The sequence below is a fragment of the Equus caballus genome, chromosome 8 (genome assembly GCF_041296265.1).
Source record: "Equus caballus isolate H_3958 breed thoroughbred chromosome 8, TB-T2T, whole genome shotgun sequence".
Lineage (NCBI taxonomy): Eukaryota > Metazoa > Chordata > Mammalia > Perissodactyla > Equidae > Equus > Equus caballus.
Genome location: NC_091691.1, coordinates 1,612,852 through 1,640,760, shown reverse-complemented (window position 1 = coordinate 1,640,760; position 27,909 = coordinate 1,612,852). Strand labels below are relative to the sequence as shown.

General features: G+C 57.8%; 2 protein-coding genes across 21 annotated transcripts in view; one reads left to right on the top strand and one right to left on the bottom strand.

The window, feature by feature from the left end:
• Positions 1 to 1,323: 1,323 nt before the first annotated feature.
• SMPD4 (sphingomyelin phosphodiesterase 4) lies at positions 1,324 to 24,669 on the bottom strand. 12 transcript variants are annotated; one of them, XM_023646655.2, is made up of 20 exons: positions 24,403 to 24,531; positions 22,732 to 22,812; positions 20,983 to 21,069; positions 19,969 to 20,111; positions 19,482 to 19,557; positions 18,820 to 18,928; positions 18,666 to 18,718; positions 17,943 to 18,094; positions 15,851 to 15,983; positions 12,933 to 13,004; positions 9,995 to 10,156; positions 7,130 to 7,275; positions 6,296 to 6,386; positions 5,896 to 5,996; positions 5,126 to 5,289; positions 4,471 to 4,676; positions 3,657 to 3,890; positions 3,238 to 3,369; positions 2,919 to 3,047; positions 1,324 to 2,786 (listed from the first exon to the last, which is right to left on the bottom strand). In XM_023646655.2, the coding sequence occupies exons 1-20, from the start codon at positions 24,475 to 24,477 to the stop codon at positions 2,457 to 2,459; spliced, it is 2,676 nt and encodes an 891-aa protein (XP_023502423.2). In that variant the 5' UTR covers positions 24,478 to 24,531; the 3' UTR covers positions 1,324 to 2,456. The 12 variants fall into 12 exon arrangements, with proteins under 12 accessions (XP_023502423.2, XP_023502424.2, XP_023502425.2 ...); XM_023646656.2 differs by having other exon boundaries at positions 10,025 to 10,156; positions 24,403 to 24,530; XM_023646657.2 differs by having other exon boundaries at positions 10,070 to 10,156; positions 24,403 to 24,530.
• Positions 24,670 to 24,812: 143 nt separating this feature from the next.
• LOC100051903 (cationic amino acid transporter 4) overlaps positions 24,813 to 27,909 on the top strand; it is a 40,457-nt gene continuing 37,360 nt past the window's right edge. For 2 of the 9 annotated variants that reach the window (XM_070275200.1, XM_070275206.1), the window contains exon 1: positions 24,827 to 25,404. Coding sequence is in view for 3 of the 9 variants with exons in the window: in XM_023646662.2 (XP_023502430.2) it covers positions 24,849 to 25,066 (218 nt within the window). In the remaining 6 variants the exon portion in view is untranslated. Of the gene's footprint in view, positions 25,405 to 27,909 lie in introns of all 9 variants that reach the window. The other 7 variants (XM_023646664.2, XM_070275207.1, XM_023646663.2 and 4 more) reach the window with 7 other exon arrangements.

Below are 27,909 nucleotides of genomic sequence, written 5' to 3'. Positions count from 1 at the left end.
CGATGTGTCCCCGTCCCCTACCCTGGCCTGCGCTACCCTGAGGCACCCCATTCTTCCAGCTGTCATGACTCTAGGACTTCTCTCAAAGTCCACACCCAGCCACCTGAGCATCCTTCCGACTTTGCTTCTGCCTCTGCTCTCGGCCCCCATTTCTCTCTCAACTCTGCAGCAAGAGCCCTTTGCAAACTTTAACTCAGGGTCATTGTGAAGGTAATGTCCTATTACCCTCTCCTGGAAGCAGCTGGCACCCCAGCTGCCCATGCTGCCCTGGCACCCTGGGCACCAGCCACTGTGGGCTGTGGGCTGTCCTTCTCATGTGCCATCTGCTCTCCCTAGATATCGCCTCCTAGGCCCCTGACCACTGGACCATCCCCTCCTTGACCTTACTGTTCTTCGCTCTTTATCACTCTAGGCTCTGCAGCATGAGGTCCCAGGGCAGTGGGCAGTCTTGCCTGTTCCATGTCCCCAGCACAGTGGAGCTGCACACAGTAGGTGACTGTTTCAGTTAATGGATGCATAGGTGAAGGGGAGCATTTCGCTTTTGCTTTTTAGGAGACTGGAGAATGTTTTCAGGTGAAGAAAAAGAGCATGAGAAATGTAGATGAGGGTGGTGTGTGAGGCTTCAGTGAAACCAGGAGAAAGATGGAAGGTCAAGGGGGACATCCCATCCTCATGGGCAGGGCTGGACGTCAATTGGGGGTGTTGTAGGGAAACAGTACCACTGCTGACCCCAGATATCATCTCAGAGTTGTTCACATGCTTTCTCTTGAATTAATGAGTCTGGTAACGAAAGCCTGTCATCTGTTCATGGTGAACTTGTAGGAATGAGGATCTCTCATCTCCATCTGACAGAAGCAACTGCCCCACCCAAGGAAAGGGGCACATTTCACTCAGGCCAGGACAGACCCCTCCTGGCTGGCTGCTCTGGTGGGCTGGTCAGTGCATAGTTCAGTTCCCAGCAGCACGCACGATGCTCTGAGCATCCAGAGCCACAAAAAAATGCAACACGTGTCTCAGGATCGTCAGCTGTTTGTATTAAGCCCACTCTGACCTGCTGAGCAGAAGGCAAAATCCTCTGCTCAGACCCAGCTCCGGGCCTATGCTGGCTGAGGCCCACTCTGGGCCCACTTCCCCGAGCTCATGGGGCCTGCCCTCTCCCAGCAACTTCAGTGTTACACCCGCATCGGCCTATTGCCACTGTAAAGGAACACACTGTCCCCCTGGGCGAGGACAACAGGGTACCCAGTGGTCTCTGCTGTCCCCAAGTGCTCAGCAGACCGCGTAGGTGACCTCACTAGAGGCTGAACCCAGGCACCACAAGACTCAGGAGCAAGAGCGGGTTTATTCAGATCTGCGGTCGGTTATAAATCTGGTTTGATGTTTGGTCACAGGCCCCAAAAAATGCCATTGTTTTGAGTTTACGTCAAAATACAAAGCCTAACATTTACAGCGTGAAAACTTAAAAACAAAAGCAAACTTGGTTTAAAATCACTGTTGAGGCGTTGTTCTCTCCGAGCGTCATCTGTGCGATGAAGGAAGGCACTCAAGACCTCAGGGGATGGTTTCTGACAGTGCACACAGAACCGTTGTGTCGTGTGAACACTCAGGTGTTACCGAACGGTACTGTGTCTCTGAGCACTTCATTTTATTGAAGATACAAATGCTTTTGATCGTCTTTGGTTGTAGACCAGATGCCCCACTCGGCGGCCCCACCACCTCCCCTCCGCCCACAGGGATGAGAGCCCGACCCGGACCAGGTGGTGGTGCCAGGCAGCTGCTGTGCACCGTGCTCGATGGCTCGGGGGCTGGAAGGGAGCCAGAGGGGAAGCACTGTTCCTTAAGCATCTGGGCTCCTGGAGGATCTTTTCTCCTTCAATGCAAAATCACACGGCCGAGCCTCAGGATGGCGGGGAGAACAAGAAGGAAAATGACCCTCGCTTTGCCAAATGCGGCAAAACGTAGCTTTAAAATTAGGAATCAGAGAACTGTCATCTAATTTCCTCACCAATCGCTTTTAGGGTCTTTGATTCTTTCCTGAAGCCGGAGGCTGAGCTACTGTCCTGGTGTCCCTGGGGGAGAGGAGACTCGCTACACACTGCCTACCTCAAGGACAGCGAGGGCAGAGGCCAAAGCCCCTCCCAGGGACACCCTGACTCCTGCGCTTCACACGGCTAAACCCTCAAATGGCTGAAGAAGGGAAAGGCCTCGAGAGCCACCGCACTGCGGGGCCTCCAGCTTACGGAAGGAGGGAGGGCCCAGTGGCTAGGTGACTTGCGACCCTTTGACGCCGCGTACCTCTCATTTCAGGTTCTTCCGGATGGTTCCAAAGCTGTAGGAAAACATCCCCTAGAAGCTCAAAGGCAACTGGGCTCAGGCTCGGAGGTGGCCTTCCTGGTCTAAGGGAAGGGCCGTGAGGCCATCCCACTGACTTGCCCAGGTTCACGGCCAGCCCACGGTCAGAGGTGGTGCAGCTTGCCCCGCTCGGTCAGCAGCGTCATGGCCACGGCGTAGAGGAGGTAGCCCAGCACGAGGAGGAGAGTGCAGGGCAGGGGCCCGATGCAGAAGAGAGAGGCCACAAAGAAGGCCAGCAGCAGCGACAGCAGCGTCCGATAGCTGCCCAGGAAGCGCAGGCTGAGCCTGGGGCCCTGGGCACGGCTAGCCGTGCGCCCCCGCTGCACAGGGCTCAGCAGGTGCCTGTCTGCCAGCCCGGGCTCCGTGAGGTGGTAGCGACAGAAGCTGCCGAGGAAGTCGGCCCGGGAACACAGGGCTGCCATCTGGCCTGCGAACTAGAGCACAGAAAAAGGCCCGGGGATGGGCACAGGTCAAGGACTGCAGTCTCCACCTGGCTTCTCCCCAAGACTGGGGAGGACGGGAAGGGGGCACAGAGATGAGGGTGTGGCCCTCCTGAGCACACTCACCCTGCAGTTGATGGCGGAGGACAGCCGGAAGAGCAGGCGGACCAGGCTGGCAATCTCATAGCTCCGGATGGGCTGCAACTCCGCGTCCCCCTGGTACTCGATGTCAAACTTGCGCAGCCCGTTGATGATCTAGAAGCAGCAGGAGAGGAGAGCCCCAGATGAAACCCAGGCCATGGGCACAATCCAGAAAATACACCTTTGCCAATGACTAAGAGGAGATGTGTCTGCTCTGGGGGTGACGGGGGAGACAAGGACAGGCTGGTGGGACCTACGGTCACGCTGCCTACAAAGCCAGACCCCCGCGGGACACAGGCCTTACCTGGTAACGGCCCAGGGGCGTGAGGATGAGTCCGTCCTCCCCAACAATGCAGTCTGGGAGCTGCTTCTTTCCATTCTCATCCTGAGTTGTCCCCAAGGCAAGTGTGAGCTGGGCGAGCTGGGCCTCGCTGAGCTGTCAGAGAGGAAGCCCCTCATGAGGCAGTGGCCGCTTCTCACCACCGCTTCCAGTTTCCAAGGGGAGGGAGGAGACTGCTGTTCACCGCCCGGGCCTCTAACAGTGAGAACGAGGGAACCCAGACATGACATTGCAGGTAGGGGCCAGCATCTCCTACCAGAGGAGCCCAGGGGCCCTGTGCAGCAGGAACCACACCAGGTCCTGGCAGGTGGCCAGTCCTGCCTGGGCATGGGGTGAGGGTTGTGGCACCAAACCCCAGGAGGGGAGAGCTCCACGGCTCATACTCGGAACATCTGGCACAGGTACTCCAGGGCCTTCTCCAGGTACTCATCCGTCTTGCGGACACTGTCTTGTCCCAATTCATCCAGGTCGTTGGCTGCATAGGAGCCATTTGTGTCTGTGGGGCAGAAGCCCAACCATGACAGAAAGGGCCGGGCTGCTGCGCTCTCCCCACACTGGTCAGAGAGGCACTTGGCAGTCTGCTTGGCCTGCGTGATGAGCTGAGCCAGGCGCAAGACCTGTGGGGAGACGGGCAGGTCAGCCTGCTTCAGGGGTGTCACCTCACACCACCCAGCCACCAACAGATCAGATGGCCAGGAGGGGTGGCTTCCATGTGACGAGGATCTTTAAAGACTAAGATGTGTACTCTAAGTGTGGGAAATTCCCAACAAACACGGCCTTTATTATCAGAAAAGAATCAAGGGCCAGCCCCGTGGCTGAGTGGTTAAGTTCGTGCTCTCTACTTCAGTGGGACAGAGTTTTGCTGGCCCAGATCCTGGGTGTGGACATGGCACCGCTTATCAAGCCATGTTGAGGCGGCATCCCACACAGTAGAATTAGAAGGACCTACAAGTGGAATATACAGTTATGTACTGGGGGACTTTGGGGGAGAACAACAACAAAAAAGACTGGCATCAGATGTTAACTCAGGGCCAACCTTTAAAAAAAAAAAAAAGAAATTAAAGAATCAGACTTCACTGCACCAAAGGCGCCGGGCTGTAGCAGCATCTACTTGACACCAGCCTTCCTTTTCTCTTTCCTGAACCAAGCGGGTCTTCCCTGGTGTGCTGGGGCCCGGAAGACCCCCGACTCACTCACCAGTGTCCGGACCTCGGGCCCGAACATCGGGGTGTACTTGCAGTCCTGGCCCTCCAGGCCGTAGACGTGGCTCTTCACCTTGAAAGAGTTGTCGGTGACAGCAGGCGGCCATGACGACAGGAAGCTACTGGTGAATGGGGGAGCTGCGAGGAGGCGGTGTTGGCGGTGGGGGATGACCAGCTCGGGCTCCAGGAACAGCTGCTCGCCTGGAAGGCAGGATCTGACTCTGGCTTCGGCTTCCAAGGGCGCAAAATACCCAGCTGCCACGGACAGGCTTCCTGAGCTCCTCCAAAGGTTTCTGAGGGGGTGACCGCGTGGCGTGGAGCCCCTCACCAGCAGGAAGCCAGAGGGGCCAACGCCTCACAAAGCTGGCTGAGACGAAAGCATTACTGGGACCGAGATCATCTCTTGATGCCACCACCAGGGTCACTGGGGAGCCGAAGCTTGGAGCTCTGCTTCCCCTCCTACTGGGCACACCCGCGGCCACGAGTCCAGCAGCACCAGGGTAAGGCGGGCAGCAGCCAGGCTCACCCCATCACCGTGCCCCAGGGGTCCCCACAGCACCCTTCACCAAGGCCACCCACAAGCCCATGCGGTGCACGCAGGGTCTGTGGGTCCCTCTTTAAGTGCTGCTATCTGCCAGCAAAGGGCTTACCTTTCTGGATCATTTCAGCCAGGTTGGGCTGGGCAAAGACTTTGGCCACTCGGAAGACCATGAGTGCGTTCTTGGGGCTGACCAGGTCGGTGCGGAGTGCACGACTCAGGAAGCCCACAAAGAGCTTGGTGTACATCAGCAGGTTCTCCTGCACGAAGGGCGCCCTGGGGATGGAGCAGTGTGTCAGGGGCCAGACCTCCTTCTGGAGGCAGGGCTGCACTGGCCTCGCCTCCACTGCACCCTGCTCTTCCTGGGGTTCCACATTTTTCCCAGCCATGACCTCATGGAAGTATCACAAATCGGGGCTGAGGGGCTGGAGGAGGCAGGACAGAGGCAGGGGAGACTAGGCCCCCTGCAGACAAAGGAATCTTCCACAGGACGAGGCTCTTTCCTACAGGATCAAGACCACTGTAGCAGAGTTGGCCAGGGCCCAGAGGGGCGCACAGGGGAAGGTGGTCAAGGAGCAGAGGTGCCAGTGGCAGGCTGGGGTGGGCTGCAAGGAGATAATGGGAGGCAGTTTTGGCGGCTGCCATGCAGGGAGCTGGTGAGTAAGGGTTGAGGGGCAGTTTGGGGGTAAGCGTGAACCATGCATCTGGGACGATAATGGCAAGGAGACAGTTTCTGCAGGAAATCCATCCCAGGGCCCAGGCAAGACACAGCAGGGTCAAGGAGGGGGCAGACTGTGCTCCTACCCTGTGGGCCCTCAGAGAAGAGCCCCAAGAGGCCCCTCAAGCAGGTCCCCTCGGGGAGGATAGGGTACCAGCGCTCACCATCTCTCCGACACACACCGGGCCTGGTAGTCACTGCTCTGAGCCTGCTTCTCAGGCGCATACCTCCAGGGCTGCAGGTAGCTCAGCCACATCTCCAGGACCTGGGGAGACACGTGTGCCCCAAGGGCCCGGTGACTGGCACGCAGGTGGCTGTGGGCTAGGCTTTGGGCCGAATCCTTGTGTGGCCTGGAGCCGGTTCCCGGGAGGAGCTCAGGGAGCAGGTGTAGCCCGAGCCACGGGCTTCGGCTCTGCTGGGGAGGGCAGGGGTGCCGCTGGTTCTGGTCTCTTCCCATGGCCCTGAGAGTGAACAGCTGAGTCCCTCCCATGTCTGCCCCCCAGGACCTCTGTCATCAAGGGCACACGGAGGGCAAAGGCGAAGCTGTGACAGGCTGACACTCACGGCTCTGAACGACGCGTCCAGGGGCCAGTGGCCGAAGCAGTGCTGCAGGAAGAGGTAGAGCTTCTGCTGGACAAACCTCGGGACAGCGGCCCTGCAGGGAGAGGGGAGGGTCACCTCCCGTTTGCAAGGGTCGGCTCTGCCAGGGGGCACCCCTGGGGGTGAGGCCTCCTACTGTAGCCCCATTCTTCAGAGGAAAGGACCAAGGTTCAGAGAGGTTAGAGAACGTCAAAGGACACACAGCACACGCACAGCTGACCCAGCATGGCTCTGTGTGCACTTCACCTCAGCTCACCCCACACAAGTTGCTCACTCTGCTGGTCCCAGTGAGCCTGAGAGTCAGGCCACCACCCCAGCCTTCTCCTGATGTGGGGGGAGCAGGGAGCAGCGCAGAGCGCGGTCTCCAGTCACAACTGAGCCACCTGCTGTGGAGGTGCTCCCAGCCCGCTGCCTTTCCTGGGTGCTCTGTGGAATACTGTCAACGCAGAGCTCCCACTCCTGCCCAGCGCTGGGGAGGATGGACAAGGTGGAGCAGCAAGATGGGGCCTCGGCCCAGCCAGCCTGGCTCTTTCCACTGAAGAGGGCAAGCCTGGAAGGAAAGGCCACGGCAGCCGGAGAAGCAGCTGGGCAGCCCCGACCCGGCTCTGTTGACAAGACTCTGAGGGGCCTGTAGGGGGTGAGGAGACAGACCCAGGAGGGGACAAGGTGATTTCCCACCTGCCCCAGCCTGCAGAGGTCTCACACACCTGGGCAGATGTCACCGTGGACGACATGTGTGTGTGGGACAAGGAGGCGGCCAGCTGGGGACAGGAGCCCTGCCGATGGCCCCGTACCCACCGTTTGAACTCCTCCAAGGGGCTGGCGGCGTGGGAGTGGGCGGAGGGAGAGAGCTGCTCGGCCTTCAGGCTGTGGGAGAAGGCGTGCAGGTGCTTCAGCAGCAGGCGCACCACCAGCACATGCTCCTCCGTGGGCATGAACGGCTCCTAAGATGGGGAGGGCGTGGCCTCAGGACCACGCGGTCAGGAGGAGGGCTCCCAGCTCTCCCTGTGCTCGGCCCCCAGGGCTGACCCCACTCAGCCTGGGCCTGTCTCTCTGCTTCCCTGACAGGAGAGGTGGGCTGGGCTGGCAGTGGGCCACCGCAGGCCCCACCCGTGCCTGGCACCGGGCAGATGAGCCACGTGCTGCTGGGTCTAACGGCTGGGTCTACCAGAGACAGGCTCAAAGCGGTGAAGCGCCTGGCCCAGTGCCTGCCGTGCGCCCTGGGATGGCTTCCTAAAACAGACACGTCTGCCAAGGGCTTCCCTGCGTGCTTCAGACCCCTTTTCTGCACCCTCTGTGGGCGACTCAGGTCACTGCTGCCCATCTGGGTCCCCAGCTCCCAGCTAGCTGGAGGAGAAGGAGCAGGGGGCAGGGCAAGCCAGCATCCACTGTGATCTGGATTTGGGGGTCCCCTGCCCACCTCCCGGGCATGTGCAGACAGCTCACTGGGGCCACGGCTTTCCCTTTTGGGTGAACCCCTCCCCAGGTCCTCTTCCTGCCGCAACCCCACCCTCCCACCTGCTCCCCCTCCTGGACACGGCTCTTTGGGGCTCAGCCTATGGCAGCCCTTCCTCCCTTACTAATGGACCTGTGGTTAACACAACCCCCAAACCAAGCCACCCTCAATCTGGAGCCGAACTTTCGATTCATGGAGTCCATGAAGGATCTCTGAGACCCAGACCTGAGAGGAGAGCCGAGTGCTGGCCATTCAGCAATGGAGATCAGGGTGGGGCCCCTGAGGAAGTGGTGGACGGCATGGCTCCCAGCTCTGGGGTGTCCAGAGCGACACGCTCCTCTCCCACCCTCATCCCCAGTCCCCTGGGGCCTCCATAACCTTGACGGAGGAGCATTTAGCAGCCATGTCCAAATCCCATGCGGTGCTGAGGCTGGCGCAAGCCCCACCTCCTGGCACATCCCAGGTGCAGCAGGCCTCACACGGGCCCCAAGCCCCAGCCCTGGCGCCACTGCTGCCCACAGCCCCGTCCACTCAGCTCTGTTATGGAAACACTGCCACAGGCCCAGGCGACACATCCCACGGGGCACTACATCTGGGGATGGAACTCCAGGAGGCCAGAGGTAATTTTCTTTTGCTTATCTACATTTTGTAAGTCTTTGTGCAAGGAACTTGCATTGTTTTGAGAAAAAAGGAAGATTTTAATAATAATAAGATTAGAAGGGCATCTAAAACCATAGGGCACCAATGCCAGGCCATGACTCCCCACCGGGAGCCTCCCCTCTCTCATTCCTGGCCCCTTGCTCTGACCCTGGTTACCACCCTGTCGGCTCAGGGGAGGCGAGCGCATCCACTTGGGAACAGGGACCCCTGCCCTACCTCGTCCCACCTTCTGCGGTGTTTCTGTAGAGCCAGGCTCCCCCCACATGACCCCAGCAACCACACTGGAACCCTCTCGGGTGATCTTCCGTCTAGGTTTGTCAAGTCAAACTTATTTTCCTCCAATTCCCCACCCTCCTGAGCCAAATCCCCATGGGAGTCTCTGACTATAGCTGCACATGGCCTCCTCCCCTTTTAAGGACACCTTTCCAAAGTCTGCAGCATTTCTCACGGGCCTGGCTCTCGCTGGAGCTCTGTATGCCTCTCCCAGGGCTCTCGGCCCTCCTTGGAAGGGAAGGCAGCCAGGATGCTTCTCCAGGGACCCTGCTTGTAGCCAAGTGAGACCCTCCCCAACAGAGGCCGGAATGGCCCCCACTCCTGTGCCCAGCCGTCCACACTAGCCCTTCTGGATTGTTCCTTTCCCTCCCCCTTGCAGCTGCTGCTTCTGAGCGGGAAGCTCGCTGTGAACTGCACTCACCATCCCATCCCAGCAAAACGTGATTCCTCATCTTGTTCTCAAGGTCAGTGCTGTGTGTTCCCACCCAGGGTGACTGGACAGGCCCTTGGCCATGAACACGGCTCCAGATACACGTTTGAGTGGTTCCTGTCCAGACTTCCTGGCAAGCATCTTGTGAATCAAGGAACCACAGATTGTTGGCCTGAAACAGCCTCCAGGTCTGAACTCCACATCACTGACCTCAGATTTGTCCACACACTGGTCACTTCGCCTAAGCAGACCACAGTCGCCATGAGATCACCACCGGTTCTCATCCGCCTCTAGAGGAGTCCATGAGGCCACAAGAGGCCAGGCTCAGAGGAGAAGGCCAGGCCCTGGCTCGCCCAGGGATTGACAGACTCTCTGGGCTGGGGGCTGAGCACCACATTCTCCTTACACTCTGCCTCACACATGGCTCGGGTTGGCAGAACCATACCACCCACAGGTCCCAGGGCCTCTGCCTCCTCAGTCAGTTCCTGAGTGCCAGGCCTGCACCGCGGGCCGCGGGCAAGTCAGGCCACTGCAAAGGCTGCACCATTTCGCTCCCTCGAACCAGGACCAAGCACAGAGCCCTCCAACACCTGAGAACTGCAACACCTCAGCTGGCTTAGGGCTTGGCTAGGCAGGTTCTGTGATCCCATAGCAAGCTGGGGTCATCTGCCTTGCTCCCTGCCACATGATGCACACCCCAACCCAGGCTAGTCTGCAAAGGTGGGGCTGGGCCAGGTTGAAGGCTGACCCCTACTGCTCCCTCCTCACACACATGGGCCTCAATCTGCCTGGAACAGGTCTCTGAATCACCCCCAGCCAGCCCCCTGCCAGCCCCTCGCTTTACCACTGCACTGACGTTAGCTCTGTGGCTTACACCACGGGCAGGCGTGAAAAGGAACAAAACGAGAGCGGCCAGTACTTGGTAGGCGTGGAGGGCCTGGAGGCTGGGTTGGGCAGGGCTGTGGAGGGCGCTGGAGACACTGAGTCGGTAGTGCAGAACCTCCAGCTGAGAGACAACAAAATAGAGAAGCCAAGAGAAAAGGTGGGGGCGGGGCAGGGGCAGAGGGCAGAGGAGAAGCGGAGGCAGGGCAGAAGGGAAGGGGAGAGTGGGGAGAGAAAAAAAGTGAGAACGAGCCCAGAAGTAAGGAGAGAAAACAACAAAAACAAAAGCAGGTCAGTGACAATCCAACAACCACAGCCCAACAGCCTCAGGCCAGGAGACATCCCCTCTCAGCCGCCCAGACCAGCCCCACCCTCCGGGGGGTGGACCGGAGCCAGGCCTGAGGAGGGCATGCTCCTCCAGCTCCCAGGCAGAGGGACTAGGGAAGGACAGACCCTCAAGGTCACCTGGGCAGCCCCCTCCATGTCGCCGGGGCCTGAAGGCCTCTCCAGCTCCCTGAGGTCAGCCACACTCACTCTCCTTCCAGAGGGTCCTGCTCTCTCTCGACCCTGATCACAGTGTGTGCAGTGCATGCATGCTGCCGCCCACCAGAAGCCCAGGGGCCTTACTGGGACACACTGCCGGCCACCAAGGCCCTGAAGGCCCTGAGGCTCACAGAAACTTTTGAGGAGCCAGTTCCACATGGAGGCGTCTCTGGCCAGGAAGGAAAAATATGTAATTTATTGGACTTCCCTGGGTTGTCCCGACGAGAAATTCACTAAGGCGATACATGATGTGCTCAATTCCTGGCTCCAACATCCAATCAGTGTCCCGTCCTGAATGGATCCCTCTGCCTGGGGATGGGTTCCCAAAGGCAGCACAGGCTCACCTGGCACCCTCTACACCCCACATTCCAGAAATAGCTCAAGTGGCCCAAACACTCATCCGTTCTAGTTCTGGGAAGATCAGCCTCTACCTCACCAGGACCTCCACCCTCCAGATACAGAGCCTTCCATCAGTTCCAATGTCAGAAGTCCCTGAGAATCTGGCCACGGCCACACACACCCTGAGGCGGCTAGAACTCTGAAGCTGGGACAGCCATGGACACCGGGGACAACAGCTGAGAGGGCATGCTATCTGGCTCCCAGCCCAGGACCCTCAGCCCTACCTGCTGCAGCATTGAGGCCTGCTGAAGCAGCCCCCTTCAGCCAAGCACAGCTCAGAGCCGGCCCCGCACACATCCTGCCCCGTGAGGGCCAGCCTCCCACCTGAGCAGCATGCCCCACTGGGCTTCACAGAGGAGAGATCAGAGCGCATGTGCCAGACTCTGAGGAAACAGGCACAGCCAGAGACACGCAGAGCAGGGCTGGGAAGGAGCACAGCAATGAGGCGGGGGCCCTTCACAGCCTTCCTCCAGCCAATCCTGGGCTTGGCTGCAGCTCTCAGCAAGGGCTGAGGGAACACACAGGTCCCCCGTTGGATCCCTGCCCCTACCTGCAGGAACGCAAGGCAGGCCCCACAGTGGCCTGCAGGCTGCAGGGCTGTGGCCGTCCTTACTACTGGCCCTTCCAGAAGCCCCACTCGGCAAGCTGGGGTCAATGGAGGCCTGGGCCTCTGGGAGCAGTATACACGGGACCCTGCCCAGCCACGGACCCACTGTGGGACCTCCAGGAGCTGCACCTCCTGCATCCCTAACACCAGGAACACTGACCCCAGGGCTTCCAGGAGACACACAGTGCAGAAGGCCTTTTGGCTGGCAGATCTACTACTAAAAATTAAGATGGGCGTGCTTCCACCGGCTCAGGAGACAGAAAGAGCAGACAGGAAGGCAATACAGCGAAGCGGCCTCTGCAGATCAAGCCACACGCACAGGGGCTGAGCAAGGCTCCCAGGACCCCAGGGGAGAAGCCCCCTGGCCCGATTACTCATGCACTGGCCAGGAACATGCAGCAAGTCTGCTCTGGAAGCAAGAGGGCAGTGCAGGGGCTTTGCAACATGAGAGGTCCAGGACAGAGTCCTGGCTTTCCTCCTCCTCCCATGTGACGCCAAGGATGGAGATTTAGGGTGCCCTGCACTTTAAGAGAGCAGTGGCAGGGGTTGCACACCCCCAGCGTCCATACAGCAGAGCACTGGGGCTGCAGAACTGGTGGCCAAGGCTCTGAAGCAGGAGAACCACGGCTTCTCCCAAGAATCACACAGCAAAACCTGCAGGCTGCCCTCCTCAATTTTCACCCAGGATCCGTAATTCTTAGGGAAGCCCTCGAGAATTGTATCTGGCAGTGACAAAAACCAAGTGTGAGGAACAAACTGGTGCACAGAAGCTGTGGACGCAGTTACAGGCCAATGCTGCCTTCAGCAGCACACAGTATGCTGCCCAGCAAGAGATGGGGGAAAAGCGAGGAGAGGACAGGCCAGGGGGTGTGTGGGAAGGTGTCAGACCCCACCCACCCCCAAAATGGCTGCCTGTCAACGCTCTAGAGGAAGTGGAGGGCAGCGTGGGCACCAGGGTGGGCTGGGTCTGCCAGGGGCCACCTCAGGGGGAAAGCAGGAGGCACTGTGACGGTAGAGGGGACAGACCTGGACGTGACTCCCAGAGGCATCACAGCTCCCCCAGTCCCAGAACACAAGCACCACAACTTCATCTGCTCATGCTGCCAGGGAGGGGGCTCTGGGATTAGCACGGGCATGACCCCAGAGAGCACAGGCCTCCAGCCCTAGGGTGCAAACCCACCACAGAACAAAACCCACCTGCTGTTCAGCAACTCAGTGAGGGGTGAAGGTGGGTTTCTGCTTCCCACTATCCAGCCCTCAGAAAGTAGCTGTGATCGAGGACAGGAAGCAGCAGGCTGACCAGGCACACCAGGGCCAGAGCAGGAGATGGGAAAAGGCTGTGGCAACATACCTTGGCATGAGGGGACTGCATTTTTTGGTACATCTCCAAGGAATAATGATGAAGCCACATTTCAACAAAAACCTGCAAAAGAGCATTAGCTGGTCTAATGATGTTCAACAAGGCATCACCACCATTTAATGGGGAAAGGACAGTCTTTTCAACAAATGCTGCCAGAAACCAGGATCTCCACATGCAAATGAATAAGCAGGACCCTTACCTCACACCACATACAAAAAATAACTCAAAATGGATCAAAGAGTTAAATGTAAGAGCTGAAACTATCAAACTCTTAGAAGCAAACGGGGAGAAAGCTTCATGACATTGAATTTGGCAATGATTTCTTAGATACGACTCCAAAAGCACACACTACAAAAGAAAAAAATAGACAAACTGGACTTCATGAAAATTAAAAACTTTTGTGCATCAAAAGGCACTATCGACGAAGGGGCTGGCCCCGTGGCCGAGTGGTTAAGTTCGCGCGCTCCGCTGCAGGCGGCCCAGTGTTTCGTTGGTTCGAATCCTGGGCGCGGACATGGCACCACTCATCAAACCACGCTGAGGCAGCGTCCCACATACCACAACTAGAAGGACCCACAACGAAGAATATACAACTATGTACCGGGGGGGGGGGGGGGGGGGCTTTGGGGAGAAAAAGGAAAAAATAAAATCTTTAAAAAAAAAAAAAGGCACCATCGACGGAATAAAAAGGCAAGCCACAGAATGGGGGAAAATATTTGCAAATTACATATCTAATAAGGGATTAATATCAGGCTATATAGAGAAACCCTAAAACTCAGCAACAAAAATAAAACAACAACTGAATTCAAGAATAGGCAAAGGATTTGAATAGACATTTCTCCAAAGAGGACAAGTGGCAAACAGCCAATAAGGACCTGAGAAGATATTCAACACCACTAATCATTAGGACAATGCTAACCAAAATCACAATGAGATACCACCTCATAGCCATGAGGATAGTTATAATCAAAACACAGAAAATAACAAGCACTGGTGAGGATGCAGACGAATCGGAACCTTTGTGCATTAATGGAAGGAATGTAAAGTGGTGCAGCTACCGTGGAGAACAGTAAGGTGGTTCCTCAAAAAATTAAAGAGAATTACCGGATGGTCCAGCAATTACACTTCTGGGTATATACCTCCCAGAAACTGAAAGTAGAGTCTCAAAGAGATATTTGCATATCCGTCTTAATAACAGTATTATTTTCAGTAGCCAAGAACTGGAAGCAACCCAAGTGACCATCAACAGATGAATGGATAAACAAAATGTGGTATATCCATACAATGGAATATTATTCAGCCTGAAGGAAGGAAATTCTGACACATGCTACAATGTGAATGAACCCCGAAGACACTATGCTAAGTGAAATAAGTCAGTCTTAAAAAGACAAATACTGTGTGATTCCACTCATCTAGATACCTAGAGTAGTCAAATTCACAGAGACAGAAAGTAGTGTGGTGGTTGCCAGGGGCTGGGGGAAGGGGTAAATGAGCAATTATTGTTTAATGGGTATAGAGGTTCAGTTTTACAGCATGACAAAGTTCTGCAGATACATTATAACCATGTGAACACATTTAACACTACTGAGTGTACACTTTAAAAGTGTTAAGGTGGTAAATTTTATGTATTTTACCACAAGTCCTAAAAACTTTTTTAATTAAAAAAAAAAAAAAAGGGCACGAGCATTTCAGTCCAGGAAATAACCCTCCAGTTCTGCCCTGTAAGCTCATCTTGGTGGCCTGCCCTCCTCACAGGCTGGCAGAGCAAGAGCCCACATCAGTGTGGGCCACTGGAAGCACCAGGAGACCCTTCTGTGAACACAGATGATAATTCCAGCTGTCCGACCTCCCGGTGCTGCTGTGACAACAACATGGAAGCCTCAAAAAGCACAGCAACCCACACGCCAAGAGTGACGTACAGGGTAGGGGGGACAGAGTCCCATTTTATACACATTCCAGGCTGTCAACAAGCAATGCTTGCAGTTACCAACTCAACAACTCCAGAATCCAGGGTCAGAACCAGCCAAATTCCTCCAAGATGTGTTTGGAAGAGACACTCAAGCCTGGGGGGTGCCAGCGGTGCACTGTGGAAATGAGCCAGCCCATGCCTGAGGGAGGGTCTGGAGCCCGCATATGGGCAGACAAGGGGTCCCGCTGCCACCCTTTTGTTTTTTGGGGTTTTTTTTGGAGGAAGATTAGCCCTGAGCTAAGTACTGCCAATCCTCCTGTTTTTGGCTGAGGAAGACTGGCCCTGAGCTAACACCCATGCCCATCCTCCTCTGCTTTATACGTGGGACGCCTACCACAGCATGGCACTTGCCAAGCAGTGCCATGTCTACACCCAGAATCCGAACCGGTGAACCCCTGGCCACCAAGAAGTGGAACGTGTGAACTTAACCGCTGCGCCACCAGGCCGGCCCCTCCACCACCCTTTTGGATCCCCTGACATGGAAGGGCTGGGGGCTGCCTGCCGACTGAGGTGAAGTCTTTGAGGGACCTCTCCACTCAGCGTCATAAAAATGTTGCTGGCATAGGGTTTATACCCACAGGATGGTGATCCCAGGAAACATAGACATGGGAGTGGGTCAGAAAGGCCAGGTCAGGTGGGGAGAGCACTTACACGGATCCATTGGAAACTAGAAGACTGCACAGCTATTACATCACCATGAGAAAAACAAAACTGTGGACAGGGAATCCTGGGATGAAAAACACTCCCAATGACATATAGGTTAGACAGGTGGGCAAATTTCTTCCATCTCTGTTTTCTAAACATCACAGTAGGAAAATACTAACAATTTAGAACCACCCACAGGATGAGGGGCAGTCTTTAGGCCTCTGCCCCACAGGGTAGAAGGTGGCTGAGCAGTTTATTTGAAATGGAAGCAGAGAAGAGCTGCCTTGGCTCTCACCTGGAGCAGAGTTTCTGACCTCCAGATCTCATGGGAGGCAGGGTCTGCATTCACAGATGTCTGATGAGAGATGTGTCGCTTCAGGAGGCTGGTGTGGTGGAGGCCATAGGAAGCGAAAGGCATGGCTGGCGTCCTGAGGGAGACACAGAAGCAGGCCTTAGTTAGGGACTCCTGCTGGCATAAGCAGGGGCGATCTGGACTTCAAAATCAATGACAGCAGTAATGATTACAGTCTGTTCAATCATACAATGACCCCCAAGTCCATGTTGATACATACAAATAAATAGAAAAGTCTTCCTTACCATAGAGTACCCACTAATACATGTAAGAGTGAGGAAATCAGAAAAGCATCAGTTGGCAACCAACTTATTAATAGCTGATCTGGCCGAAGATCATCAGGGGATGCTAACACTAGTGATAACTGCATAGTCTTAGTATATTTTCCCACTAAATCCCCCTTGTTAATTAATTTGGGCACAAAGTCTTTAACTTTACAGCAGGAAAACCTGGCCAACACCCCTTAGCCCAGTGATCAAGCTAATGTCACCAGTAATGGGGGACAGACACCCTGGGCCACACCTGCAGTGCTCCTTCCAACACCCACCCTGGGCCTGATCCAAAGGAAACACTTGAGAACACCCACACCCAGGCTGCACACTTTAAAGGCGTGAAGGTAAGGAAAGACTGAGGGACCGCTCCAGACTGACGGTCACTAAAGTGACAACTGCATGCAGCGAGTGGACCTGCTCTGGGTGCCAGCCAGGCAGCAGACATTAGCAGGGCAGCTGGTGAAACCTGAGTGGGGTCTGAGGATTAGATGGTGGCCTGGTAGCAATACGAACTCCCTGATCTGGATGGAAGTGCTGTGGTTATGAAGGAGAATGCACAGCTTTTAGGAAACACACTCTGAAACATTAAGAGGTTACGGGGCATTACATCTATAACTTATTCACATGGCGCAGAAAGAAACCTATGCAGATAAATCGAGAGAGGATGAAACAATTCAAAAATCTGGGTGAAGAATCTCTGAAAGTTCTTAATGTTGTGTGCAGCAACTTTTCTGTAAGTCTGAAATTGTATGTTGAAACAGCAAACAAAATTGGGCCTAGAAAACTGCCTGGCAGCTGAAGTCTGCCCTGGAGAGGGAATGAACCCGGCCCACCCAAGTCCTCCTTCTCGGCTGCAGCATCACCAATGCCAGGGAAGCCTCTCCCCACTTCTGTGCCCCCACTTTCAACGCCTTTTCCTTGGGGGCATCTGTCCACACGTGGGAATTTGGGGTAATGGCATGGCATGGACCAGCAGATGTGAGTGGCCAGCACCTGCAGGAAAGAGCCTGCCTGCAGCCTCCCAGGGAAGGCAAGGGGCCAGTGAGGTGGAGGAGGGCTCAGAGGAGCACAGGCGGCAGCTGCCGGGGCAGGGGGGTCTCCTGGGGAGAGTTGGCCAAGAGGCCCCACGTTTAGGGCTCAGCAGTCCCCAGTTCACCCTTGGGCTCAGGCTGGTGCTCATTCCCCTCCTGCATAGTCCAGCCTGCTTGGATTGACACAAAAGGCTCTTCACCCCAAGGCCTCTGGTTCAGGCCAAGACTTGGTCCTGGAGCCCACACAGATTCCTACTATTCTCATTTGTCCATGGGTCAACCTTCCATGGCCTGCCTACACGTTCTTTCTCTCCAGAACCATCGGCCCAACACCATCAATCAGCTCTCACCTTCAAGTCATCTGCCACCCTGCTCAGTGCCTCAGTGTGAGGCTTGGGTGCTGCATGTGATGGGGGCTGCTACAGGCAGAACACAGCCTGTTCCCACATCAGAGCCAGGCCCTGTCAATGAGGCCACAGGACCTGACAGTGCAGGGATGGCTCCTGAAAACCAAAATACAGATGTCCTCCTCACCCTCACCCTCCAGTCTGCCTCGGCAGGTGAAGATGGGGAATCTCAGGTATAAGAAAAATCAGGGAACCCTGGACAAAGAGTGGCACCATCGTCCCCATAAGCAGTGCCCACTGACTGGGCCACTGCCTCGGGGAAGGGCCAGGCCTTAACGGCTAACAGGAGGCATTGGCCACCTCAGGCACTGGCCAAGAGCCTTACCTGGGAGCTGGTGAGGGGCTGGGCGCCCCCGGACTGGAGGAGAGTAGGGGGAGCACATTGCCTTCTGTGGGCAGGAACCATGAGAGGTACCTGTCCACCAGGATGAAATAGGCACAGTCTGAAGTACGAATGTGCAGGGCTCCGGGGAGTGGCTGGAAAATGAAACTCACATTAGCGTGTGGCTCTGGGTATCGCCCCAGGCTGCTGAACCCAGCAATCGCAGGCTTGACTCAATGCAGGGAGGCCGTGGGACGTGGGCTGTGTCCCCGAGGCCGGCCCACGAGCACCCAGGGCAATGCCAGAAAAGTTCCCACTGCAGAGGGCCTCACTAGACCCCTCAGTCCTGCCGGCATGTAAACACCCCGGCACCTCCACCCTGACCCCACGCCCAGCAAGCACCTTCTGTGGGAAGCCTCCCTGACCGCCACCTGGGGTGCTCAGGTCACCCCACACTGGCTGGTAAGTCTGCCCACCAGCCTGTCATCCTCACTAAGTAAGGACGGCTTGAAGAGCAAAGGCTGGAGGCAGAATGAAAGAAGGACCCGCAGAAAGGAGGCAGGAAAGGAAAAGGAGAAACAGAAGACAAGGAAGGGCCAACAGGTGGCGCTCGGGCAAATCCAAGCTCCCTCTTCTCCGTGTGAAAACAAGAGCCCGGGGTCATGGCCCCCACCCTTCACGAGGGGCTTTGCAAAAGCAAACCGCTCACAGACATCGCTTCTGTACCTTCTGAGTGATGAGGCTCAACGCAAAGAAGAACAGGTAATACTCAAACGGACCTGAAGGCAGTGTTAGGGGCAAATAGCACGGTTGCTGGCCACCCCCCAGCACTGTGCTGGCCACCCACAGCCTCCCACCCTCAGGGCCGACAAAAGGATACTGAGAGCCAGGTTCAGACCGAGGCCCCCAGGCGGGGGAAACTGGACCTTGTTGTGGTACAGAGGGCTGTCTGGGAGCACGCGCTCCTGGATGGAGGCCTTCACGGGACCCTGCAGGGAGAGGGAGGTGGGCTCGTGGGCAGGTCCCGGCACGGTGCCCCACATGTGGCGCAGCCCTTTGGGAAGGCTGTTGAGGAGACCAGCACAGAGACCCTGCCCGTGGGACCAGTGCTGTCTCTGCGTGGCACTTGAGCAAAGGAGCCTTCACAAAGATGTGCAAACAGCAAGGGCAGCAGCTGTGCATGTTTCTGAGTGTAGCCAGGCTCTTGATAAATCCCATCTCCTGTGCTTCTCATACCCACCAAGCAAGTCACCCCTTAATTTGCCCTGCAGGACTGCAAACCTGGAAAAACAAAGTGACCAGTCACACGGCCCTGCCTGTCACCAGGCGGCACGGCGCTTTCCCCATCGGCAGAGTTTGGAGTGATCTTTATAAAAACCACTGAAGCTGCAACTTGTGATGCCTCCTGGGCCCTGAGCAGACACTGTGGCTTCTCTTGCCCACTGTCACAGCCCCTCTGAGGGCTGGCCCACCCACCACTACCGCAGCCGCTGCATAGGGCTCTCCACCCCCAGCATAGCTGTCCTCACATGGTGTACTTACAGGCAGGTAGGAGACCGGAAAGTCAAACTTATAGTCTTCAGCTTGCAGTTTATAGACCAGCTTCATCATCGGGCCACTGAAGATGAAATTAAACCAACAAGCACAGGGCAAATGAACTACAAACCATCTTGCTTTGATTGTTTTTTAACTTTGAAAAATAGAGTGATTTAAAAATGGGGTGGGCCGGCCTGGTGGTACAGTGATTAAGTTTGCACATTCTGCTTTGGTGGCCCAGGGTCACTGGTTTGGATCCCGGGTATGGACCTACGCACTGCTTGTCAAGCTATGCTGTGGCAGGCATCCCACACATGAAAAGAAAAGTAGAGAAGGATGGGCATGGACGTCAGCTCAGGGCCAGTCTTCCTCAGCAAAAAGAGGAGGATTGGCTGCAGATGTTAGCTCAGGGCTAATCTTCCTCAAAAAAAAAAAGGGGGGGGGGGGTCACAACAGGAAAACACCCAGCCCCTCAGGTGACAAACCTACTTACCCAGGGTCTAGAAATTCCATCGCAATGCTGTACTCTACAGGGCTCACACGTCCCTGTAAGCAGCGGAGGTTCCAGCCAACGAGGACGCCATCCAAGCTGCCGAAGATGCTCTCTACCAGCCATGGGAAGATGGTCTGCAGCTCCTGAAACAGCGTGCCAGTGAGGCTTTGGGCAGGCTCGCCGAGGACCAGTGCCCACGGACGGGCTGTGTGCCATGTGGGCCTCCCCGCCCAGCTCTAGTCCTGCACCACATGCTGCCCACCTCCCTCTCGGGCCCAGTTCTCTGAGGATGTCACTCCCTGGTTCAGAGACCCACAGGAACCCTGGCACAACAGTGCCAACAGGAGGAGCAGCTTTGGATTCTTTCGCTGTGGTTGCGTGGCATAGCAAGCAAGACTGCTTCACGTGTCGGCCAATTAATGAAGTCAGTCTATGATTAAAAGGTTTTTAAAAAAATGTCAGAAATTTCTGATCTGAAGAGAGTTTTATTAAAAAGGGCCTCAACCTCCTGTCTCAGAGTGAGCCCTTGAAACTATGACTTACTGTCATTTGGTAGTAACTCCTTGTCCAGGCCAACTTCTTGCACTTACTTACCCTTACTATTTGACAATTCCACATGTGACGTAAATATACATTTTCAGTATTTACATCAGGGTTTCCAACCTTGGCACTGCTGACATTTTGAGTTGGACACTTCTTTGTTGTGGGGGCTGTCCTGTGCACTGTGAGATGGTTACCGGCATGCCTAGCTCCCACCTACTCAATACTAGTAGCACTATATGCATCTGACAACTAAAAATGTCTCCAGACATCGCCAAGTATCCCACATGGGACACAAGCATCCACAGTTGAGGACCCCTGGTTTACGTGTTCACATGTTTAAATGTGTCTATAAACGTGACAGTCACAATACCAGGTCAGGCCTCCATAGGCCAGTGCTCAGAGGTGAGGATCAGTAATAACGTTTCTTAAGGATGTATGAGACACATCCCAGAGACACTAGCAAAGCTGTACCTTTGCTGGAAAATCTTCAATGACTTTAACCAAGTCTTGGCAGCGCTGAGCAAAGGGTTTATTTACAGAGTCAGCTTTCAGGCTAGCCTAGAAGACAGAACAAATCAAAAAAATCAGGAGCATATTCATCTTGCAGCTTTTGCTGATATTCTGGCTCAAGTCAAAAGAGAAATCCAAATGCTGGGCAGGACTCAGACACACACCACTGGCCTGATTCTCCAACACCTCATCCATCAGGTCATGTATGTGGCAGTGGCCTAAAGGATGCTACTAGAAGAGAGGCAAGGTCCTATGCTCTCTAGACCAGTGATTCTCAGGCTTGCTTCCCAGCACCCTCCTTCAGGCACCTCCAGTTACCTGAGAGAACGGCACATTAGCATAACAAAAGTGACTTCCATCTGATCCGAAAGCAAGGGGTCAGCTCCAGGGTCAACCCCACAGCAGGAGAGGACCCCTATTGTGTAGGGCACCCCTCAAAGACCACAGAGCACTCACCCAGTGTGCACACATGAACTGGAGATTTCCCATGACTGACCACTCTTGATTCACCCCACTGTGATCACCAGTGAGAATGACCAATGGTATGACGGTGTCATTTGTTGTCATTTAAGTCCTCTTAACCAAGATGTCCTCTACTCAGTAGATAATGAACCTACTAAATTCATCACCTTAAGAAATAAGGCAAGGGCTTGCACCATAGCCTAGTGGTTAAGTTTGGCACGCTCCGCTTTGGTGGCCCAGGTTCGGTTCCCAGGACCTACACCACTCATTGGCAGCTGTACTGTGGCAGTGACCCACATATAAAGTAGAGAAAGACTGGCACAGGTATTAGCCTGGGGTAAAGCTTCCTCAAGCAAAAAGAGGAAGATTGGCAACAGATAATAGCTTAGGGCGAACGTTCCTCAGCAAAAGAAAAAAAGAAATAAGGCAGGCTAAAAACCGCAGATAGTTTCAGCCAAGTGCCGACACTAATCACGAAGGTGATGGAGAGAGAACATCGAGGACAAGGACTGAGGACATATACCCGAGGTCACGGGGCGCGGGAAAGCACTATGTGTCCTGACTCCACGAAGAAAAGAAGCCTCCACGCAAATGGATAAACATCCGAAGGAAATGCCAGAATTTTAACCAAGAGGGTTTGTCCACTTGCTAATGCGGGCAGAGTCCACAGAGCTCAGGCAGAGGCGGAGACCTGGGCTGTTCAGGCCATGGGGCAGATCTGTTGGCTCCAGAGGGTGCACTGAGGAAGAACGTCCCAAGTAAAAGTTTACCGAAAGCATCTTCCAGGAAGTGAAATTAGAAACTTTCGCCACTGACATCCACCTCACACTAACTTCTCAGGATTATGCTTAATGCTTAAGTACAGTTCTGGTGGCCCCCAGCATAGCTGTGTCCCTCCATTTTTCACTGACAACAGTCATGATTATTAAAACACCTCACTTTTGTGTAAGGAATTACGAGACGTGACAATTCGGACCTACATCCTTTTCACTGCTCTTCCCCACACCCTGGGAAGTAAGAAAACGGCGTTTGAGTCAATTCGTCTTGTAGATGAGAAAACCAGGGCTTAGCGGTTGAGGAACCCCAAGGTCCTGCACCAACAGGAGGCAGAGTCAAACCTAAGGATTCTAAGCCAGTCCAGTGTTACTCCCATCACACGCCCCAGAACACCCACGGGAGAGTTCTTCCAGCCTGTGGAAAGCAGGCTCCAGTCCCTCGGCTACACGAATGTCCTCATGCCACACTCACCAGTAGGAAGCTGGGCTGCTGCAGGTGAGGGAATGCCATGACAGCTCCCGTGGAGGTGGAAACCGCCGTCTCAGGAAAGCACTGTGGAAGCAAGAGGAAACCTCAGCACCTGCCTCCGCAGAACGCTGCCCGCCTCACAGTGTAACACAGGGACACGCTGGTGACCACCCGCTGCAGGCCAGGCCCGCGTCCCACGGAAGGCGCCTCTCCCGCGTGCACAGCGCCAGCCTCACCAAGCTCGAGGGGGGTCCTCGCCAACGCTGGGTGGCGCTGGCACAGCCCTGCCAGGAGCCAGGCTGGTGGAAGGGCTCCCCAGCACTTCTCACTCAACCCTGGGGGGCAGGCAGACCTCTACAGACAGCCCCCAGCGCCCCTGCCCCGCTAGGCACTGAGGGGACGGGACTCTGTAGACACCGCGAGAGCCTCCAGTCGGGGGGCCGCTGCAGAGCAGCCGCGGAGGACAGGCGGGAGACGCAGCCCCCGTCCCACAGCCCCAGGGAGCTGGTGCCGCCTGGACGGGCACGGAAGCAGAGTCTCCCCCAGGGCCTCCGGGCACAGGAGAGGCGGACGCCGCGTGGCTGGGAGGCAGCGAGCGCAGGGGCTGTAAGCCTCTGGCTTCTTTAAGCGAGAACAGAAAGCCCGGCCTCACACCAGGCCTGGCGCCGCACAGACGAGCAGCCGGAGACGGAGAGAAGCCGAGCCCCTCGCCCTGGCCGGCGGGTAACGGGCAGGGCCGGGAGCCACACACACAGACCTGCTCGCGGTCTCTCAGGGGACAGGCGGCCATGGCCTCCGTGTCGCCTCGGCTGAACGGAGGCTCGGGGGGACAGCGCGCCCAGGGAGCCTCTGCAGCAGCCGTCAGGATAGCGGGACCAGCTCCGCAGACGCCCGCCTCCGCCCCGGCCCCACACGGAAGACCCAGGCCCGGACAAGCAGCCCGGAGGCGGGGTCCTCCGGAGGGCTGTGCCCACGCCGAAGGCGGGCGCCCTGCTGTGAACACCCGCTGAGGAAGACGGAAGCCCCGCCGCAGGCCGGGGCCCAGGGCTCCCGGGAACAGGGCGCCCGCTCCAGAGCGAGGCGGTGGCGCGGAGGTGAGACGAGAGGAGAGCACCCGCGCTCAGGAGCGCCGCCCGGGCAGCGGCGGGAGGAAAAGGCCGCAGGCGCGACCCGGGCCCCAGAGGAGGCGGCGTCTCTCCGCCTGGGCCCGGCTGCCAGCACGCCTCCCGCCCCGCCCTCCGGAGCGGCTCCCGCCTCAGCGGGCTCTCCCGAGAGCCGCAGCGCCCAGCGACGCCGGTCGCGCCACCCCTCCCCGCGGCCGCTCTGCTCCCGCTCCGGCTCACCGGTGTCCTGTGAGGCGAGCCTCGGCGGCCCCTCCTACAGATGGGGAAACTGAGGCTCGGAGATCGAGCCACACGGGGAGGAGGGCTCGGGGGCCACACCTCTGGCTGACCCGAGGCTCCACTTTAATCGGAGCTCCCCTCCTCCGGCCCGTTCACCGCGCGGTAACCGAGCACCGCCGGGGCAGGCGCGGGAGGCGACAGGAAGGTGTCAGGAGAGCGCTGCCGGCCCGGCCCGGCCCGGGGCTCGCGGAGGAACGGCGACGGCTCCGGCGGAGGTTCGGGGAGGCCGCTAGGACGCGGGGCGGTCCCGCGCACGGCTCCCGCCACTCACGTGTGGAGTCCACAGCCTCGCTTGCCTCAGGGACAGAGGCTGCCGTTCAGTTACCGAGCGCCCAAATGTCGTCATCAGGCTGCGCGTGGCGTCACGTCCCCTGGCTGGGCGGGAAACGGGCTGCAACCAATGGGAGCCTCTACCTCTGAAGGCGCCTGCGCAAAACGACGGCCAAGTTTTGCGTCTCCGCCTCTGGCGGCGCGTGCGCAGGGAGGGACAGTTGCGCGCCAAACTTCTGGGCGGCCGACTTGTTCCGGCAAGGACTGCGCGAGCGCATAAGGAGAGGCCGTTCATTAGGGCCAGCGAGGCGCGGCCTCTAGTGGGAACCGGACGCTAGAGAGCGCTGTGGGAGCGCATAGTGGGGCGGGGCGGGGCGGGGCGGGGCGGGCCGGGGCTGGCGGTAGGCGAGGCCGTGGTCGGGGGCGGGGAGAGCGCGGGGCCAGCGGATGGCACGGGGCGGGCTCAGGGGCCGGCAGGGCGCGCACCTTCGCGCGGCCGCGCAGATGGAGGCGCTGGGCGCCGGCCCCCGCCGGGGGCGCGCCCAGGTACAGGAGGCGGCCCTGCAGAAGCTCGCGCTGCGGCCGAAGAAGGCGCTGAGCGCCCAGGAGATGGACCCGGACGAGCTGCGCAGGCGGCGGACGGCGCCATCGACCCGACGTGTTCAGTGAGTGGGCGCGGGCGGGGCTGCACGCTTGGCGACCCCCGACACCCCTGCTCTCCACCCCTCGCCCTTGCCGGAGCCCCTGAGGCCCAGGGCAGAGTCGGGTCTTGAGGGGGGCGGCCACGCCCGCCCGCTGTCGCCGAGCCGCCCGGCCCGGGCGAGGTCTCCCTGCGCAGGGTGTCTGTCTCTGCAGGAGCCCGGTGGCCCTGCTGACGCTGCACGTGGCGCCCCTCGCCGTCCTCCAGATGCTCCGTCCGTCCGTGTGCCGAGCAGAGGCTGCCGAGCGAGCCCTAGCCCCCTGCGGCCGTGTCTGCCCCCATCGAGCGTGCCCGAGACGAGAGGTCAGAGTTGGGCCCGGTGCTCCCCGCCCCTGTGGCCCGGGTGGCGAGGTGGCAGGGATGGGGAGGGGGCAGCGCCGGGCACGGGGTGGCCTTGGCCCTCAGTGGCCAGGCCTTTCCGTCGGTCTTGACCCAGGACCCCCTGGGCCCAAGCCAGGGGCTCGCCCCTGGGGCTGCAGTCCCCAGCTTCGGCCTGGCTGCCGCCCTGGAGAGAGCACCTGCGGATCGGGTGGATGCAGAGTGGGTGCCCCAGGGAGGCCGAGTAGGCTGGGCCTTATCTGGAACTTTTGCTGCCCCAGCCTCTCCTCCCCTCTGCGCTCCTGCCTTCGTTCCACAAACCCGGGAACAAGACTGCTTTGGTGCCTGTGCTCATGGTTTGTCCGGCCTCAGGGAAGCGCTCAGGGAGCTGGGCAGGCAGAGGCTTTCCTGCCACCCCCTCATCTTACCCCACTCGCCCCAAGTCCTGCTCTGGAGTCTGGCCAGATGAGCTTCCCTCCTCGGGTGGTGGGGCGTGGGATGGGAGTGAGCGTGGCATCCCCTGGCTGCCCTGGACACTCAGGGTGCAGAGGCCGGAGTGGCAGAGCACTGGGCATGGGTGTGAGGGGCCTCCCCGCTCTCGAGGGTCATGACTGGGGCATAAACAGGTGCTGGTGACGAGGTGTCATGGTGCAGCTCCAACTGCCTCCTCCCCATGTGTCTGTCCCTTCTGCTCCCAGGTGCTATCACAAACCCTCTGACTTGCAGCTGAACCTTCTGGGCTGGCTCCTTGGCCAGAAGCTCCGGGGCTCTCTCAGACAGCCCGAGAAGGGCCGACGTTTGGGTGGAGGGCAGGCTGGGCCCCTGTGGGAGGGAGTGCCAGGGTCAGCTGGGTGAGACTCGGTTCTGTGGAGGTGTCCCCACCCCAGAGGAGGACAGCAGACCGAGGGGCAGGGAAGGGGCAGCGTGGTGCACCGTGCAGAGCAGAGCCCTGGGTATGAGAAACGCCTCGGCCTCTGAGATGCTATAGGCCACCTGGGTGGGCAGTCTGGAGGACAAACTGTGACTCTTCTTTTCTGCCTGGTTCCTGAGCTGAGAGTACCTTCCAGGCGTTTCTAGGGGTGTGTGAGGGAGAGCTGAGATCCCACATGTGGTGTGGCTTCACCCTCCTTCCTGCCCCTCCCCATGTCGCCCACCTGGAAGTTCCAGGTGCCACCTGGAGCTTGGGCCAGGGAGGAGTGGGGCAGGGCCAAGGGGCAGGTCAGGGGAGGGGTGGGTGGACTAGCGGCTGAGCTGAGGAATCGATGTGTGAGTTTCCAGAAGGAAGGAGAAACTGGGAACAGAGCCCTCCTCCCTCGAGGGGTGTTGGGGCTCATGTGCTGAGGACTCTGGGTGCCAGGCCGGCTGTAGCGCTGGGGGCGCAGTGGGACTGCGAGGTGGACATGCTCTTGGTCCAGGGAGGGAGATGGCTAGACAAACCGACAGTAACAGAAGGGAGGAGGCCAGTGCAGCTGGCCTTGCTGGAGCAGTAAGGGTTGAGCAGGGTGGGGGGCCCTGGGTGCCAGCTGCAGTGTCCTTGCCCTGCAGCCCTGCAGGCGGGAAGTGGGGAGGGGGCTGAGAGAGGAAGGGCAGGCGGGGAGGCAGGGCAGAGCGTGGATCCAGTGGATCCAGGCCATTGGTGGGAGCGGGGCCTGAGCTGGGGGTGCAGGAAGAGGGAGAGAGTGGAGAGTCAGGAGGGGTGCTGTGGGAATGGCGCTGGGAGCACTGGCACAGAGGGGTTGGGAGGTCAGAGGGGGCTCTTAAGGAGGTGGGGAGGGAGCCCTGAGCACGGGGGCAAGAGTGGAGTGCTCGGCTACGCAGGGTCGTTTTCGCCTCAAGTGCTCGGGCCTTGGGTCCTACTGGGCTGGGCGGCCAGTGGCCAGGCTACCAGGACACAGGGGCCTTGGGGAGATGCCTGGTGGGGTAGAGGGCAGCCTGGGGAGGGGTTTGATGGGGAGGAGCGGGAGGGGAGTGGCAGATGAGGGGCCATGCCAGGAATGCGCTGTGGCCGAGAGGCTGAGGCCAGCAGACAAGACAGATCTCTGAGGCCCCTGTCCCAACATCTGTGCACAGAGACCTTCCTGCCACCTCATCAATGGCAGTTTCTGGGGTGGAGAAAATAAAGAGTTGTCAGAGTGGTCCAAGTGTGGGGACCATGGTGGCCTAGGAGGACGAGGGGTTTGGGGCTGTGGGCACTCACTGGCCTTAGATTTCCCACAGAATCGGGGTGTGCAGCTGCTGCAGGCCATGGGCTGGAGCCCACTCAGGGGCTTGACTCTGTCTGGATTCCTGACCCCTGGCCATTGAGGTGGCCTGTGGCGACTGCCACCGACCAGCTCACTCCTTTCTGCATTTTCCCATAGAAAAGGGAGAAGCAGAAGACCCCAGAAGCAGCGAGGGGGAATGCTTGTCATGGGGGGACGTGGGTCACTGAGGAAAGAAATTCAGTGGAGTGCTCCCTGTTGAAGTTCAGTAAACTGTTTTAAAGACGTC